The 17,760-nt window shown below is 40.3% G+C and overlaps 1 protein-coding gene across 1 annotated transcript; it reads left to right on the plus strand.

Annotated features, from left to right (window-relative positions):
- Positions 1-345: 345 nt before the first annotated feature.
- Positions 346-5,190, plus strand: LOC110758043 (cellulose synthase-like protein D3). Its single transcript, XM_021959826.2, has 4 exons — positions 346-598; positions 972-1,787; positions 2,351-3,158; positions 3,285-5,190. Exons 2-4 carry the CDS (start codon positions 1,000-1,002, stop codon positions 5,070-5,072), a joined length of 3,384 nt encoding a protein of 1,127 aa, XP_021815518.1. The 5' UTR covers positions 346-598; positions 972-999; the 3' UTR covers positions 5,073-5,190.
- The last annotated feature ends 12,570 nt before the right edge of the window (positions 5,191-17,760 follow it).

Here is a 17,760-nt window from a genome sequence, read left to right on the forward strand (position 1 = left end):
TATTTGAAGTCGTTAGATTCTTGTAAAAACTCATTGATGCTAAGTTTTGACAAACTAGTTATTTTAGATTCGAACCCTCACAACACCTTGGTAGAAACGAAAAAGAAACTCCATTCCCCTTATTGCTTATATTAAAAACGAAAAAGAATAAAAATTATCTCCTTCTCCTTAATTTTTTGGGTCGATATCTCCTTATCCTTTTTATTGGTCGTAAAGAGAAGAAAGTCCTTCCACAACGGTCTCGTTTTGCAACGGTCAAATAATTCAAAATTAAAACTTTTTCAACGGTAACAAAGACAGCGACAAAAATTCAAAACAAAATCTTTTATAAGGGACCAAAAGAAAACGAGCAGAGAAAGAAGTCCGCCAAGCTAACTCAAAACCCACAATGCCTGTGCCTCATAATTTGGATTGCAAATCAGCACACAGTCTTAATCCAAACTCAAAAAACAACGTGTACCCATTTCTTCATTCTTAGGTTTTCCACGTCATCAACCTGCAGCTTCTTCGCTCTCTGTAAGAAATCAACTGTTTTTTTTTGAGGGCCTGAAGGGTTTCTTCTTTGAACGGGATTTGAGCTGGTGTTTTGATTCTTAAGGTGAGAAGTGTTCATCACTCATTCGTTTATTCATTTTGGCTGCTGTTTTATTTTGCATACCATCTGTTGAAGTTTCAAAAAACAAAAAATATTGTGTTTCTTTTGCTAGCAATCTTGTTTTGCTTCGGGTACTGATTGAAGAAATCAGTTGCGTAATCCGAATAATTAAATGTACTTTTCGATATTTCTTCTATTTTAAGTCACAGCTTTCTGAGTGAAATCAAACATAAAAATTGCAGAGAGAAAAGAGAGGGATTGCTTTTTGTCTTTGTACTAGATTTCGAGTCTTATGCTAAGCAGCTTGGAACTTCTTCATTCAATTTCTGATAGAGGGAGCATGTGGCTCTTTTGCTTCTTGTGTTTTGAATTTCAGATTCTGGTGCTAGAAGGTGCTAAGCTTTATGGGTTCTGAGTCTCCAGTGAATTTCTCAGGTGGATCTCCTAGGGTTCACCATGTTACCCAAACTAGCAATGACCTTGACAGTGACATTGGGGGTGTTGAATTTGCAACCTACACTGTCCACATACCCTCTACACCTGATAATCAGCCCATGGGAATGTCCATGGAGTGGTCCACTTCTCAGAGAGTTGAGGACCAGTATGCTTCCAGTTCTTTGTTTACCGGCGGCTATAATTGCATTACCCGAGCCCATTTGAAGGAAAAGGTGATTGAGTCTGTAACTAGCCATCCCCAGATGACCGGCGCGAAAGGGTCGAATTGCGCTGTGCCCGGTTGTGATGCTAAGGTAGTCACTGATGAGAGGGGAGTAGACATTGTCCCTTGTGAGTGTGATTACAAGATCTGTTTGGATTGTTATAGGGACGCTATAAGAACGGGTGATCATATTTGTCCTGGCTGCAAAGAACCTTATAAGGAGCTGGATGTGAGTGAGTATGCTGGGAATAATGGGCAGCATCTGCAGGTGCCATTCACTTCGAAGATGGAGAGGAGGTTGTCGTTGATGAAGTCAACAGCAGTGATGGGGCGTCAGAGCAGTGAGTTTGATCATACCAAATGGTTGTTCGAGACAAAGGGGAGTTATGGATATGGAAATGCTATATGGCCAAAGGTTGCTGTGGATGGGAGCCAGGAGGGGATTGGCGGTGATCCTAAAGTCTTTCATGACAAGCAATGGAGGCCACTTACGCGCAAACTGAATATCTCTGCTGCAATTCTGAGTCCTTATCGGTAAAACTCTTTTCCTCATTTGGCGCTCTCTGTTTTCCTCTGATCTGTTAATGTCTTCCCATTGTTTTTGTGGGCTTTGCCATTCTCTTTGTTTTTGAATGTTACCTCAGTGTTTATTTCTACCTGCACTGTTTTTATCTTCTATCCTTTTCTTTTCACTGTGTCGAAATTATGAATTGCATTGTGCTAGTCTAAGATGTGCTGTGTTACATAGTTCTTGAACTCTGAAATTCATAACAAAGTTGTCCACAAATGACCAAGTACATTACATAGTTTAAGCTTCAAAAATATACCTTGGAGTTCAATACTACTCTTCTAATTAATAACTTCATTGCTATTAGCTTCGAAGAATTTCTTTTTTGGTCTGAATTCAGCTTCAAAGTTAACAAACCCTTTTTTGTTGCACTCTTTCAGCTCTCTTCCATATTGTTAATTTTGATGCTGCAGAAGTAATTCCATATAGGCTAGTTAGAGTTGTTTATATAGTATTGTCCATTATTTACTTGAACAAGTTAATTGCAAGCTTAATTACATCTTTTTGGTGGGTGGGTGTATTCTTGCAGGATCCTAATATTAGTTCGAATGGTTGTCCTTGGACTATTTTTGCAATGGAGAATCAGAAACCCTAATGAGGATGCAGTGTGGTTGTGGGCTATGTCTGTCGTTTGTGAAATCTGGTTCGCCTTCTCCTGGCTACTTGATCAGCTTCCAAAGCTCTGTCCCATCAATCGCATTACTAATCTTGATGTTCTAAAGGAGAAGTTTGAATCACCTAATCCTAGCAATCCTACTGGAAAATCTGATCTTCCAGGCATAGATATTTTTGTATCAACAGCAGATCCAGAGAAGGAACCACCTCTTGTCACTGCAAACACCATTCTATCAATTCTTGCAGCTGACTACCCTGTTGAGAAGCTTTCTTGCTATGTTTCTGATGATGGAGGTGCACTTTTGACCTTTGAGGCCATGGCAGAAGCTGCCAGTTTTGCCAATTTGTGGGTGCCATTTTGCCGGAAGCATGCTATTGAGCCACGAAATCCAGAATCGTACTTCAATCTGAAGAGAGATCCTTATAAGAATAAAGTACGGCCAGATTTTGTCAAGGACCGCAGACGGTTGAAGCGTGAGTATGATGAATTTAAGGTTAGGATTAATGGCCTTCCTGATTCAATTCGAAGACGTTCGGATGCCTATAATGCTCGGGACGAGATGAAGGCTATGAAACTTGGGAGAGAGATTGGAAATGATGAAGCAGTAGAAAAGATAAAGATCCCGAAAGCTACTTGGATGGCTGATGGAACCCATTGGCCTGGCACTTGGACAGTTTCTGCGCCTGAGCATTCTAGGGGTGATCATGCCAGTATCATGCAGGTACATATGAGTTCCATTTGTCTTGTAAAATTTCGCTAATGTAGTCTCAAGATGTCACTTCAAATTAATTAAACATGCCGATTGGTTTGGCTAAAAAGCTAATTTGTGTCATATGTTCATATGCAGGTGATGTTGAAACCTCCTAGTGATGAACCACTTAGAGGAACATCAATGGATTCAAGTTCCTTGGACCTAAGTGAGGTTGATATTCGTCTCCCCATGCTCGTTTATGTTTCTCGTGAAAAGCGGCCTGGCTATGATCACAACAAGAAAGCTGGTGCCATGAATGCTCTGGTTCGCGCCTCAGCGGTTATGTCCAATGGCCCCTTCATTCTCAACCTTGACTGTGACCATTACATCTACAACTCCCAAGCACTGAGAGAAGGTATGTGCTTCATGATGGACCGCGGTGGTGATCGCATTTGTTACGTGCAGTTTCCTCAGAGGTTTGAAGGAATTGACCCTTCTGATCGCTATGCCAACCACAACACTGTTTTCTTTGATGTCAACATGCGTGCGCTTGATGGCCTTCAGGGTCCAGTGTATGTAGGAACTGGATGCCTCTTTCGTCGCACCGCCCTTTATGGCTTTGATCCTCCTCGGGGGAAAAAGGGTCGAAATGGTTGCTGTTGCTGCAGTGGTTTCTCTGCCCGTGGTCGCACAAGGAAATCTTCTTCTTCAGTTGCTTCTGCCCCTGAAGTTGCCTCCCAAGACTGCCAATCAATTGAAGTTGGAGAATTTGGTGAGGACGAAGAAATGAATCTTGCTCTTGTTCCTAAAAAGTTTGGAAACTCAAGCTTCCTTGTTGACTCAATTCGAGTGGCAGAATTCCAAGGTCGGCCCATTGCTGATCATCCATCCATGAAACATGGACGGCCCCCGGGCGCTCTCACTCTCCCTCGGGAGCTTCTTGATGCATCAACGGTTGCAGAGGCAATCAGTGTCATCTCATGCTGGTATGAGGATAAGACTGAATGGGGCCAGAGAATTGGGTGGATTTATGGATCAGTAACTGAAGATGTGGTGACAGGTTACCGGATGCACAACCGTGGATGGAGATCTGTTTATTGTGTTACAAAGAGAGATGCTTTCAGAGGGACTGCCCCGATCAATCTTACTGACCGGCTGCATCAGGTGCTCCGATGGGCTACTGGCTCTGTTGAGATTTTCTTTTCTCGCAACAATGCTCTTCTGGCCAGCTCAAGGATGAAAATTCTGCAAAGGATCGCTTACCTGAATGTGGGAATGTACCCTTTCACTTCCTTTTTCCTCATTGTCTACTGCTTCCTTCCCGCGCTCTCGCTCTTTTCGGGTCAGTTCATTGTTCAGTCCCTCAACATAACCTTCCTGGCATACCTCCTGGGCATCACAATCACCCTCATTCTTCTTGCCGTGCTGGAGATCAAGTGGTCTGGCATTGAACTGGAAGAGTGGTGGAGGAACGAGCAGTTTTGGTTGATTGGAGGCACAAGTGCTCATCTAGCTGCTGTGCTGCAAGGCCTTCTGAAGGTGATAGCAGGAATAGAGATTTCCTTCACTTTGACATCGAAATCTGGTAGTGACGATGCAGATGATGAGTTTGTTGATCTCTACATCTTCAAATGGACGTCTCTGATGATACCACCCATCACCATCATGATGACAAACTTGATTGCAATCGCAGTTGCAACTTGTCGAACGATATACAGCGTGATACCGCAGTGGAGCCGGTTGCTTGGAGGTGTGTTCTTCAGTTTCTGGGTGTTGGCTCATTTGTATCCGTTTGCGAAAGGGCTCATGGGAAAAAGAGGGAAGACACCCACCATTGTGTTTGTGTGGTCTGGTCTTATGGCAATCACCATTTCTCTCCTTTGGGTGGCTATCAGCCCCCCATCAGGCACTAATCAAATTGGGGGCTCATTCCAGTTCCCTTAGTTTGTCTAGTTTACTAGTATTATTTTATTTGTTTTTGTCCATTTAAATTCAACTTCAAGGCTGAACCTGAACCTGTAGGAATTTTCATGTCTCAGTGAAATGTAAATTGTTTTAGCTATTTGTTTTTTTTTTACTCATTTTGAATTTGATGTTCAAATTGTGGTGTTTATTCAAATTTGATGTGGTCATACCAATATAAATTGTACCAACGTTTCAAAGCTCCATGGACATAGATATTAGCAATGAATATAGCAGAGCAAACAGTGAAAGACTACCAAGATAACATGGCTTTCAGGATTTAAAATTGATCCATGAACCATATAATACCATATAATAGGAATTTGAACTGCTGAAAATTTAATGAGTATTTGTTTGAATCACCCATTAAACATTTCATGATTGGAAATTAATGGGCAATTTTAGACAACCCATTAACTTGTTTTAGGGCTCTTGACATTTTATCAGTTAGCACATGAGCAAGGACTGATCAGTGGCCTTCTTGTCCTTTAGTCAAAGTAGGCAATATGATCCACTTTTTAATTGGAAATCAACCCAATGGAGCAAAGAGGCGTTAACCTCTTTCTTTCTTCCTTTGTTTTGGGCGAAATTCTATAGTATGAGTGTCATATATGGACCCCTTATGTGGACCTTCATATTAGCAATATGACTATTTCATTAAACTTAAGTGAAGTTACTATTCAGATGAATCTTGTGGCTAATATAAAGGTCCAAACATCCATGGTCCATATATGACACCCTCACCACAGAACGACTCCTTGTTTTTGATGGCTCTTTTTCTTTTATTTCTTCTTTATGCACCCAAAACACATGATAAAGAAATCATCCAAGAGGGGGCTGTGCGAATGGCCTCTCTACTCCTTCCCTTACCACTTCCCACACTCCCCACAATCTTTGGGTCGAAGCTGCCCTTATTGCTATCCATCTCATCTACTTCCTACCTACTCCCAATCTTCACCGGGACACCCCATATGCTCGTCTCTTCCAACATCATCCCTCCTACTCTCATCTCTAAGTGTTTGGGTGTTCTTCTTTCCCATATCTTGGACCCTATACTGCCAATAAACTCACCAACCGTACCATTGAATGTGCTTTCCTTGGATACAGTTCTCACCACAAAGGTTACCGCTGCTTACATCCCTCCCCATGTCGTGTTTATACGTCCCATCATGTTTTATTTAATGAAACACTTTTTCCATTTGAACATTTCCAGGTATCATCTCCTTCAGAGTATGCAAATCTTGGTTCCTTCCTCTCATTTTCAGAACTTAGTTGGGTGTAAGTGGGTTTTTCGAATTAAGCGCCACTCTGACAGCTCCATTGAACTCTACAAAGCCCGTCTAGTTGCCAAAGGTTTTTATCAACGCCTGGGCATAGACTATGATGAAACCTTCAGTCCTATTATCAAGCCTACCACCATTCACACCGTTCTTAGTCTTGCAGTTTCTCGTGGTTGGTCACTTCGTCAACTTGATGTCTATGCCTTTCTACATGGGTTTCAACAAGAAGATGTCTATATGGTTCAACCCCCTGACTTCATTGATCACACTCATCGTTCTCATGTTTGCAAGCTCCACAAGGCACTCTATGGCCTCAAACAAGCACCTCAAGCTTGGTTCTATCGCATCAGTACCTTTCTTCTCTCTATGGGTTTTTCACAGAGACAAGCTGACACTTCATTTTTTATTTTTCAACAAGCCTCCCATACCATCTTTCTTCTTCTATACATAGGCGACATCTTGGTAATTGGTAGTGATCCCACCCATCTTCAACAATTCATCTCTCATTTAGGTGGCCACTTTGACATCAAAGACCTTGGTCCGCTGTGCTATTTCTTGGGTTTACAAGTTGTTCATAAGGACGGTGCTCTACACATCAATCAACTCAAATATGCCAATGATCTTTTAAAGAAAGCCAATCTTCTCAACTCCAAACTAGCATCTACCCCATTGGTTGCCAAGGTTCTCCTATCTGTCTTTGATGTGACAATAAAGGATGTGACATCCTGGATTGCTTCGCCGTAGCACGATATTGTCTGCTTTGGGCCCCCCTTTTTGCCATCACGGTTTTGTTCTTTGGAACTCACGAGCAACTTCCTAGTGGGTCACCCATCCTGGGATTGCTTTAGCTCCAACTCGCTTAACTTTGGAGTTCCCATGAATCCGAAGCTAGTGAGCTCCCAAAGGGCCTTGTGCTAGATGGAGGTGGGCATGTACATATAAGGCACATCATCCCCTCTTCGTTGGTCGATGTGGGATCTTACATTTGTTGTCAACACCGTTGCTCAGTTCATGAGTGCCCCTTGCACCTCTCACCTTGTTGCAGCCAAACAGATACTTCGTTACATCAAGGGCACTATTGATCTCGGCCTCGCCTTCACTCCCCAATCTGCCACAGCTCGTCTCTTCGCTTACTCTGATGCAAACTGGGCAAGGTGTCCTGATTCTCGTCCGTCAACCACTAGATATGTGATTATTCTTGGAACCAACCTCATCTCCTTGTGTTCCAAGAAACAACCCAATGTCTCGTGCTCTAGTATAGAATCGGAATACCACGCCCTCTCTCATGCTTGTGCTGAAACCACTGGGCTATGCTCACTCCTTCATAAATTGGGTGTGCGTCTTCGATTCCAAGTCCTACTCTACTGTGACAACCTCAACATCACTTACAGGGCTGCCAACCAAGTTTTCCATGCCCGCTCCCGTCACATTGGATTGGACTACCACTTTGTCCGTGAAAAGGTTGCTCTAGGAAGTCATCAAGTTTGCTTTGTTCCTCCTGTCGACCAACTTGCGGACCTATTTATAAAGGCCCTTCACAAACCACGCCATCAGCACATGTCTTCCAAACTTGTTCATCCTACGATGCCCAGTTTGCGGGGGGTGTTAACGCAGCTTTCCTTTCCTAACACACACGGAAGTCAACCTCACAATCTCCTCCTAGCAATTAGCTTACCTGCTATAAATAGGATTGTATTTATGTCTATATTATTTCCTACCTTAAGTAGACTTCTTGAATTTGTATAAATAAGGACTTTGTGTAATTTGTTTATTACAAGGAAATACATTCTCTACGGCAGACATCAATGAAAATGAAAAAGTTGTTATGTTTATAGGATTGATTATACAAACATAAGCAAGAAAACTTCGCACCATGAAACATGTATCCATTTTTCTCATCCTCCGAGCTGGAGAGCTTTTGCAAAATATGTATTAAAGGTAAAAATAAAATAACCATTAACCCACCCATAACAAACAACTAAAAAACCCACCATTACCTCAAGAATATCCTGGTGAGCTAAATGATTGGCTTGTTGATTTAAGACACGCAGAATCATTACTTCTGGTTCTGGAAAAGTAATTACTGAGATCTATGCTTCTAAAGGTTATACATGTTGATGTGAGTCTCCTAATTAATCAAGAAGATTTTCCTTGGTTAATTAAGGGATTTACTTTCTTATTTTATATAGTTGACAAATCATTGTATAATTAGGAGATACTATCATAATTGATTACTGTATCTATTTCCTTGTAAAGCACTGATGTAAATTCCTATATATACCTCCTTATGGATAATAATAAAACTTAACCTAAAGTATTCAAACCATATTCATATTTTAGTATGGTATCAGAGCAATCGATCCTAGGTTGTCTCTAACCTTTATATCAAATTTCTCATATTCAAATCCAAAACCCTAAATCAAATTCCTCATATTTAAATTCCTCAAAAACCAAATCCCTCCAATCTAAAGTCCTCAAATCCTCTTATCAAAATCCCTAAACACATACCCTCAAATCTTATATACATACCTCTCAAATCAAATTCCTAAATCAAATTCATACACCATATTCCTCAAATCACATTCCTCCAATAAAATTCCTCACATTCTCATATCACATCTTACTTCTGCTGCGATGTCAGGACTCCCTACGATTCTCTCCCTTCTTGCAGACTCACAGAAGCATGCGGTCCATCCTGCTGACTCGGCTGCCTGGACTCGTGCTTCTATCCCCCACCACCAAAGGTTCTACTTTTCATACGTCCTCTCAAAAATTTCCATGGATTATTGACTCGGGTGCTACGGATCATATGACATTTGATCCTGACCAACTTATTAGTCGCAAATTATCCACTCCGTCGGTGGTGTCTAATGCTAATGGTACCCCCTCCCCTGTGGTTGGGGAGGGCTCTCTATCTCTCTCTACTTCCCTACATCTGGATTCTGTATTGCTTGTTCCATCCTTGGACCATAACTTGTTGTTTGTTGCACAACTTACTACTACTTTAGGGTGTACTGTATCATTTTGGCCAAATCATTGTGTTTTTCAGGACATCCTCATGGGAAAGACGATTGGTTGTGGTACTCGGCGGGGCAAACTCTACTACTTGGACTGGGCACAGGATAGTGAGACCAAGGTTGGTCAAGCTTTCACAACCAGTAGAACTCGTTTGGAGGGGGAGAGAGACAAAGTTTAGTTATGGCATAAACGTCTTAGGTATGCATCGTTCGGTTATCTTAAGAAGTTGTTTGCATCATTATTTTCCAGTCTTGATGTTTCCAACTTCCAGTGTGATACGTGTGAATTGGCTAAGAGCCATCGTGTGCCATTCCCATTAAGTTCAAATAAGAGTTTGGTTCCATTTTCTCTTGTTCATTCTGATATTTGGGGACCTGCTAAAATTGCCACTCTAGCAGGAGCTCGATGGTTTGTCACGTTTATAAATGATTGCACATGCATGACTTGGGTTTCCCTTCTCAAAACTAAAAGGAAAGTCAGTTCCAAATTTCAACAATTCCATCAAATGGTAAAGACTCAGTTTCATGCTAAAATTCAAGTTCTTCATTATGACAATGGCAGAGAATTTCTCAACCATGATCTTAACCAATTCTTACAAGAAAGATCATGGCATCATACATCAACGCTCATGACCCTACACTCCCCAACAAAATGAAGTGGTTGAAAGAAAGAACAAACATTTATTGGAAGTAGTTCGTGCCTCTCTCTTTGGTGCCAATATGCCATGATCTTTTTGGGGCGAAGCCGCCGTCTCTGCAGCATACCTCATCAATCGGATTCCCTCTAGTATCCAAAATTTCCAAACACCACTTCAAACACTTCACCACCATATCCAAATACCTCCCACCCCAAATCTAGAACCCCAGATTTTCGGCTGTGTTGTATTTTTCCACTTAAATGATCACCAACGAAGCAAATTGGATCCCCGAGCCGAAAAGTGTGTTTTCATTGGCTATGCACCTCATAAAAAATGATACTGGTGTTATCATCCTCCTAGTCAGAAGGTCTTTACCTCCATGGATGTTGTGTTTCAGGAACACGACTTATATTTTTCAGCAGCATATGAGGAGAATCGAGAATCCACCACTGCTCAAATTCTCAAATTTTTCCCCATGATGTCACTTTGCATCAAAATGATTGGTCTCTAGTGGAAAGCGACTGGTCACCTCCTCTTAGTTCTTCAAATATGGAGAACTTGCTTCAAAACGACCGGTCGCCAAAGAAAAACGATGAGTTGTCTCCACGTTGTCAAAATTAGGAGGAGAAAGTTGAACCGTTTTATGAGAATTTGCCTACTTCAGCTTCAATACCACACCAATCTCCTGCTGAGGAAGTCATTCAGGTAACATCTTTTCCTAAAACTGATAACACTAATGAATATCCCATGATGATTTGATTTCAGAAGGCACAAAGCCTACATCTCAGCTTCCAGAAAGGAAAAATCGTGGCAAACCTCGAGTATAATATGAAGCAGATCTTAAAGCCAAAGGAAAATACCCCATCAATAATTATATATCTCTTAGCAGATTATCAGAGTCACGTGTGCACTATGTGAAGCTGTTGGCTGACATATTTGTCCCCAACAGTGTAACTAAAGCACTAGAATACCCAAAATGGAAAGAAGCCATGAATGAAGAAATTCGAGCTCTCCAAAAGAATGTCACAAAATATCATTCCCTTACCTCATGGAAATAAGACAGTAGGATGCAAGTGGATTTATACTGTGAAACTTAAAGCAGATGGATCCATTGAAAGATATAAAGCTAGATTGGTGGCGAAGGGGTACATACAGAGATATGAGATCACCAAGAGACCTTTGCCCCAGTAGTCAAAATTTACACTATTAGAGTCCTATTGTATCTAGCAGCAAATCTCGATTGGCCACTACATCAGTTTGATGTCAAAAATGCATTCTTACATGAAGACTTGGAAGAAGAAGTATATATGGACTTACCCCTAAGATGCAATTTAGCTCATGACAAGAAGAATCAAGTTTGCAAGCTTAGAAAGTCATTATATGGGTTAAAGCAATCTCCCAGGGCATGGTTTGGCAGATTTACTAAATCTATGAAGAATTTTGGATATACACAGAGTAATTCAGATCACACCATGTTCTTGAAGCGTGATGAAGGAAAACTTACTGAATTGATTGTTTATGGAGATGACATAGTTGTAACTGGAAACGACACAAGAGAGCAACTGAAGTTGCAAAAGTATTTGTCTCAGAAATTTGAGATGAAGGATTTACGTGATCTGAAGTACTTTCTCGGAATCGAAGTAGCAAGGTAAAAAACTGGTGTATTTTTGTCTCAAAGGAAGTATGTAATGGATCTACTCACTGAAACAAGAATACTTGGATGTAAGCCTGCTAACACACCTATTGAGATGAATCACAATTTGTGTGAAGACATTTACCAAGAACCAACTAATAAGGAACAGTACCAACACCTTGTTGGAAGGTTGATATATCTGGCACACACAAGACCAGATATTGCATATGTTGTGAGTGTGGTTAGTCAGTTTATGCATAAACCCAGTGTTTCTCATAGGAATGCAGTTGATCAAATCTTAAGATACTTAAAGTCAACCCCTGGGAAAGGATTAATGTTCTCAAAAAATGGAGATTGAAGTTGTTAGATATACAGATGCTGATTGGGCTGGTTCCATTATAGATAGACGCTCTACTTCTGGTTAGGTAACCTAGTCACTTGGCGGAGTAAAAAACAAAATGTGGTTTCTCGGTCTAGTGCAGAAGCAGAGTATCGAGAAATGGCTCACGGAGTTTGTGAATTATTATGGATCAGAAGAATCTTGATAGAATTGGGATTCAAGCTAGAAAAGCCAATGGAGTTGCATTGTGACAACAAGTCAGCTATCGATATTGCCCATAATCCAGTTCAACATGATCGAACCAAACATGTTGAGGTGGATAGACATTTCATCAAAGAAAAAATTGAGAATAAGATCATCCGCCTACCATTCGTAAAATCAGAAGATCAACTGATAGATGTCTTAACAAAAGCTGTTTGTGTTAGAGTATTTCATGACTCACTTACCCAGTTGGGGATTGGTGACATATATGCACCAACTTGAGCAGGAGTGTTGATGTGAGTCTCCTAATTAATCAAGGAGATTTATTTCCTTGATTAGTTAAGGGATTTACTTTCTTATTTTATATAGTTGACAAATCATTGTATAATTAGAAGATACTATCCTAATTGATTACTGAATCTATTTCCTTGTAAAGCACTAATGTAAATTCCTATATATACCTCCTTATGAAGAAGAATAAAACTTAACCTTAAGTATTCAAACGATATTCATATTTTAGCAATACATAAAGAGACCTCTCTACAAGGAGTCAAACAAGTCAAAGTTAGTTAGAATATTAATACTGCTGTTAAGTCTCTGTTTAGACAGCTGTAGATCTGTTAGAGTATTGTTTGAGCACGACTCTTGTGCAGTATGAAAAGTCAGTTTTTATTCCATGTATAAATACTCTGATGTAATCTAATTATAATTAATGAGAATCTATATTCTTCTATATGGTATCAAGAGCCAAACACAATCCTCATTCCCTGTCATTTTCTCTGTGACTTTCTCTCTTGCCAAACAAGATCCTCCTTCCTAGTCCTTCTTCCAATGGCCTCTCCTTTGTCTGACTCTTCTCCATCAATTCCTCTTTCTTCAACTACTGTAAACCCTAACTTCACTCCGGTGCACTCGATCACAATTCAGAATATTGGAAGCCTAGTTCCAATCAAACTCAAGCGTGACAATTACCTTCTTTGGAGCTCTCTATTTGCTCCGATCTTTCGTCGCTACAAATTGTCTAGCATTGTTGATGGATCCGAACCACCACCACCTCGGTTTCTTCGTGATTCCTCTAGAAATTGTCTCTCTCAGCTCAATCCTGCTTATGAGCTCTGGTACGAGAAAGATCAGAATCTGATCATTTGGCTCAACTTCACTTTATCTAATGATCTCATTCTTTTTACTGTTGGTGTTACTTCTGCTAATGAATTGTGGCAAAATTTGGAAAAGCGATTTGCTGGTGTCTCGCAATCTTATATTCATCAACTCCGATCTCGTCTTCAATCGGCTCAGAAAGGTTCTTCTTCGATCTCTGAGTATCTTCAGCATAAGTCGATTTCCGATGCTTTAGCTGCCGCTGGTCCTCTGGTGGATGAATCTGATCTCATTGCTATTATTCTCAATGGTCTCGCTGGTGAGTATGAGTCTTTTGTGACCTAAATCGAGCTTCGTCTTGGTTCCACCACTGTGGATGAACTCCATGGCCTTTTACTAAACAAGGAAGTGTCTCTAGCACGCAAGAAACACCTTCAATCCTCTCACTCATCTTAGGCTTTTGTTTCTCACCAAGCCTCGCCACCACAACCACCATTACTCCCTACACCTACTCAACCTTAGGCATATTCTGCTCAACCACAACATTATCGCTCCAATTCTTTCAATCGTGGCCGGGGTCGATCCAACTATAATTCTTCAAATCGCCAGCCTCACAATTTTCACACCAATAATTCTCAATTTTCTTTTGCTCCACGTCACAACAATTTTCACAATGATCGTTCTCGTGCACCCTCTGCACCCTCCTCCAATTCAAGATTTTCTTCTGCACTCAATATTCTACATTTCATCTTCATAATGTGCTGCATGTACCTCAAATTGCACATAATTTGGTGTCTGTGCATAAATTTACAAAGGATAATCAGTGTTCTATGGAATTTGATGAACATGCTTCCTTGTTAAGGATCGAATCTCGAGGAAGAAGCTTTTTAAGGCCCCTACACATAATGGTCTCTATCCTCTTCAAGGTCTTCTTCATCAATTTCCCCTCACTGCGCATGTTGCTACAAAGGTTTCCTACAACACTTGGCATCAAAGATTGGGTCATCCCTCCTCCAAAATCCTCAATAAAGTGATTACTCATGGACTTTTGCCTTTATCTGATGTTGTTCATGGCTCATTTTTCTGTTCTAATTGTGCCTTGGGGAAGTGTACTAAACTTCCATTTACTGCTTCTTCAAACGTTGCTTGTACACCACTAGCCTTAGTGCACTCTGATGTATGGGGACCAGCCCCTGTTACTTCTTTCAGTGGTTATAGGTATTATGTACTCTTTGTTGATGACTGTACAAAATTCTATTGGTTTTATCCAATAAAGACAAAATCTGCGGTCTTTTAGACATTTCTGCATTTCAAAGCCCATGTTGAAAAGTTGTTATCTCTTTCTATTAAGGCTCTAAGGGGTCGTTTGGTACGGCGGACTGGCATGGATTGGACTAAATCCTAGGACTGTCTCGGATTAGCTCATATTGGCCTAAGCTGGATTAAGTCCTGACCTACGTTTGGTGTTGCATCGAACTACGAAGCTGGATTGTAAAAATAGTGAAGACCTATGTTTGGTGCTGTGTCGGACTAAAAAATAATTATTTTATATTTTAAAATAATAATTTTTAAATAATTAAATGTAAGTTTTTTTGTTATTAGAATTACCAAATTGGCATATACATTTCTTTTCCTCCAAACTAAATTGACATGTACATTTCATATATGCAAAAGTTAGAAATTCTTCATATATACCAAAGTCATCTACATGACTCAAAAATTAGAGATTCAATTCACTACACACAATTCTACCATTAAAATAATTATTTAAATATTTAAAATTCATTAGAGATTTTGACCTAAAACTAAGTAAATGATGCAAAGAAACCAACGAAAAATGTATAATTTATTAAATAAAAAAATTATAATATTTTAAAAGCTAAAACTATCTTTATCTCATGTCTTTCTTCTTTTTTCTTCCTTTTTTCCCCTTTTTCTTTTTCTTCTTCCTTCCCAGGCCCCCTTTCTTTTTTCTTTTTTCTCTCTTCCTCCAGATCTCACTCTCTGGTTCTCTCTTTTTTTCTCCAATATTGATACAATGATATCCTTCTCCTTCTCTGTCCTTTTCTATCTCCCCCTCCCAACCTTTCTCTGCCTCCTCATCATTTTCTCTCTCTTATTCCCCTTTGAAGTCACAGATTTTCATCTCCTTTGAAGTTACAAATCTCCATCTGATTTCATTGAGCCATGGTCGATGGTTGATGATTTTTCAAAGGGTTCAATTGGGTTTGACAGTGGTGGTTGAATTTGGGTTGAATTTGGTTTTGGTTCCACTAGATTTGAATTGGTGGTGGTTGATTCGAGTGGGTGGGTTTGAATTGGTGGTGGTTGATTCTAGTGGGTGGGTTTGAATTGGTGGTAGATGGTTTGATTGACTGGGTTTGACGACTGTCTGTGGTGATTCTGGTGGTTCGACTGGGGAAATGGTGGTGACAGTTCTAGGTGAATAAGAAGAAGAAGTTGGTTATCGTCGAACTCGCTTGCTCTGTTTAGCAAGCTCGCTATTTAGCGAACCATGTTTCAAGCTCGTTATATTGAACCCGCGAGTGAGGCAAATTTTTTACTATTAGACTATTTAGGGGGTGTATTCAATTGGGATTTTAAAAGACTATTTAGAGATAAAAAAGTCATGTGGTATTCAATTAAGACTTTTAAATAATCTAAATAAATCTTGTGGTATTCAATTAAGACTATTAGGATTTTTAAAATAGAATTGTCAAATCTAGTGGTATTCAATCAAGACTTTAAACAACTAACATAAAGTCTTATGGTATTCAAAAACTTGCTAGTCTCATTTAAGTTAGTCCTCCTCTTACCAAACATGGGTTTTTAAGTGTTATTTAACCCAATCCAATATAGTGAGGGGTACCAAACATGCCCTAAGATCATATTCAGGGGATGAATTTCTTAGTATTGCTTTTGTGACCTACCTTAAGGATAATGGCATTGCTCATCAACTTAGTTGTCCTCACACTCCCCAACAAAATGGGTGTGTTGAGCGAAAACACAGACATTTGGTTGAAACTGCTAGGACTTTACTGGCTGCTTCTAAGGTTCCTCATCAATTTTGGGTTGACGCCTTTACAACTGCTATCTACCTTATCAATCGCCTTCCTATTTCTTCCAAAACTATCTCCCCTTTGGAACTTTTACTCAAAAGAAAACCAGATTATTCTCAACTTAGAATTTTGATTTGTGCTTGCTATCCTTGGCTCAAGCCTTATACCTCATCCAAACTCGATCCCAAGAGCACAAAGTGTGTGTTTCTCGGTTATAGTCCTCATCATAGAGGCTATAGATGCCTTGATATTCAAAACACTAGTCATGTTTACATCTCTAGGCATGTTCTTTTTCATGAAACAGATTTTCCATTTCATACTCTGGCCTTAGTCTCCTCTCCCTTGCCTACTCCTTATTCTTCTTCACCAAGCTTTCTCACTTTTTCCATCCCCATCTCTCCCCTCCCTACTTCACTTCCTCCACAATCTGCCACTATATACAATCTGTCTCTCCTGCTGCTGCTTCTGTTCCTGTGGTTCCCCCTCTCCCACCAGTTCAACCCACTCACCCAATGTAGACTCGATCTAAAAGTGGAATATCCAAACCTAAGGCCTGCACTACCACTAAACATCCTCTGCCAAATTCCATATTCCTACAGATTTAGACTTTGTTCCCACAACCTACATTCAAGCCTCTAAGTTTGCTCATTGGAGACATGCCATGCAAGAAGAGTTTAATGCTCTCCAACTCACTGGTACTTGGAGTATAATGCCCTCTTATCCTCAACAGAATCTTGTAGGCTGCAAGTGGGTTTTTCAAATCAAACGAAAACCCGATGGTTCTGTGGATAGATATAAGGGTCGCCTTGTTGCAAAAGGTTATCATCAGCAAAAGGGTGTGGATTTTGGTGAAATATTCAGCCCTATGGCCAAACCAGTCACCATTAGACTTTTGCTTACCCTGGCAGTTCATCACAACTGGTTTCTTAATCAATTGGATGTCAGTAATGCTTTTCTCCATGGTTTTCTTAAGGAAGTAGTCTATATGGAGCAACCCCCCAGCTTTGTGGATTCTTCTAAGCCTACTCATGTATGTTAACTCCATCGTTCTCTTTATGGTCTAAAGCAGGCTCCACGAGCTTGGTATGAAAAACTGCATTCAACACTTCTTTCTCTTGGTTTCAGTGCTTCACAGTCTGATACCTCTCTTTTTATCAAACGAGTTCCTTCTTTGGTTATTGTTTTAGTATATGTGGATGATATTATCATCACAGGTCCTTCTACTTTGGCTTGTACCTCTGTTATTACTCAGTTGGGGGCCTTATTTCCAGTCAAGGATCTTGGCCCTCTTCATTACTTCCTCGGTCTTGAGGTTCAAAGATCATCCACTGGTTTGTTTCTTTCTCAAGCCAAGTATGCCATTGACCTTCTCACCAAGGTGCACATGACTGGTGCTAAACCTTG

Source organism: Prunus avium, chromosome 5, assembly GCF_965620075.1.
Source record: "Prunus avium chromosome 5, drPruAviu1.hap1.1, whole genome shotgun sequence".
NCBI classification, from domain to species: domain Eukaryota; kingdom Viridiplantae; phylum Streptophyta; class Magnoliopsida; order Rosales; family Rosaceae; genus Prunus; species Prunus avium.

Excerpts from the sequence above, each read along its gene's own strand:
- LOC110758043 (XM_021959826.2), top strand. The coding sequence starts at position 1,000 with ATGGGTTCTGAGTCTCCAGTGAATTTCTCAGGTGGATCTCCTAGGGTT. Across the intron at positions 1,788-2,350 it reads GCAATTCTGAGTCCTTATCG|GATCCTAATATTAGTTCGAA; the intron begins GTAAAACTCTTT and ends GTATTCTTGCAG. Across the intron at positions 3,159-3,284 it reads ATCATGCCAGTATCATGCAG|GTGATGTTGAAACCTCCTAG; the intron begins GTACATATGAGT and ends GTTCATATGCAG.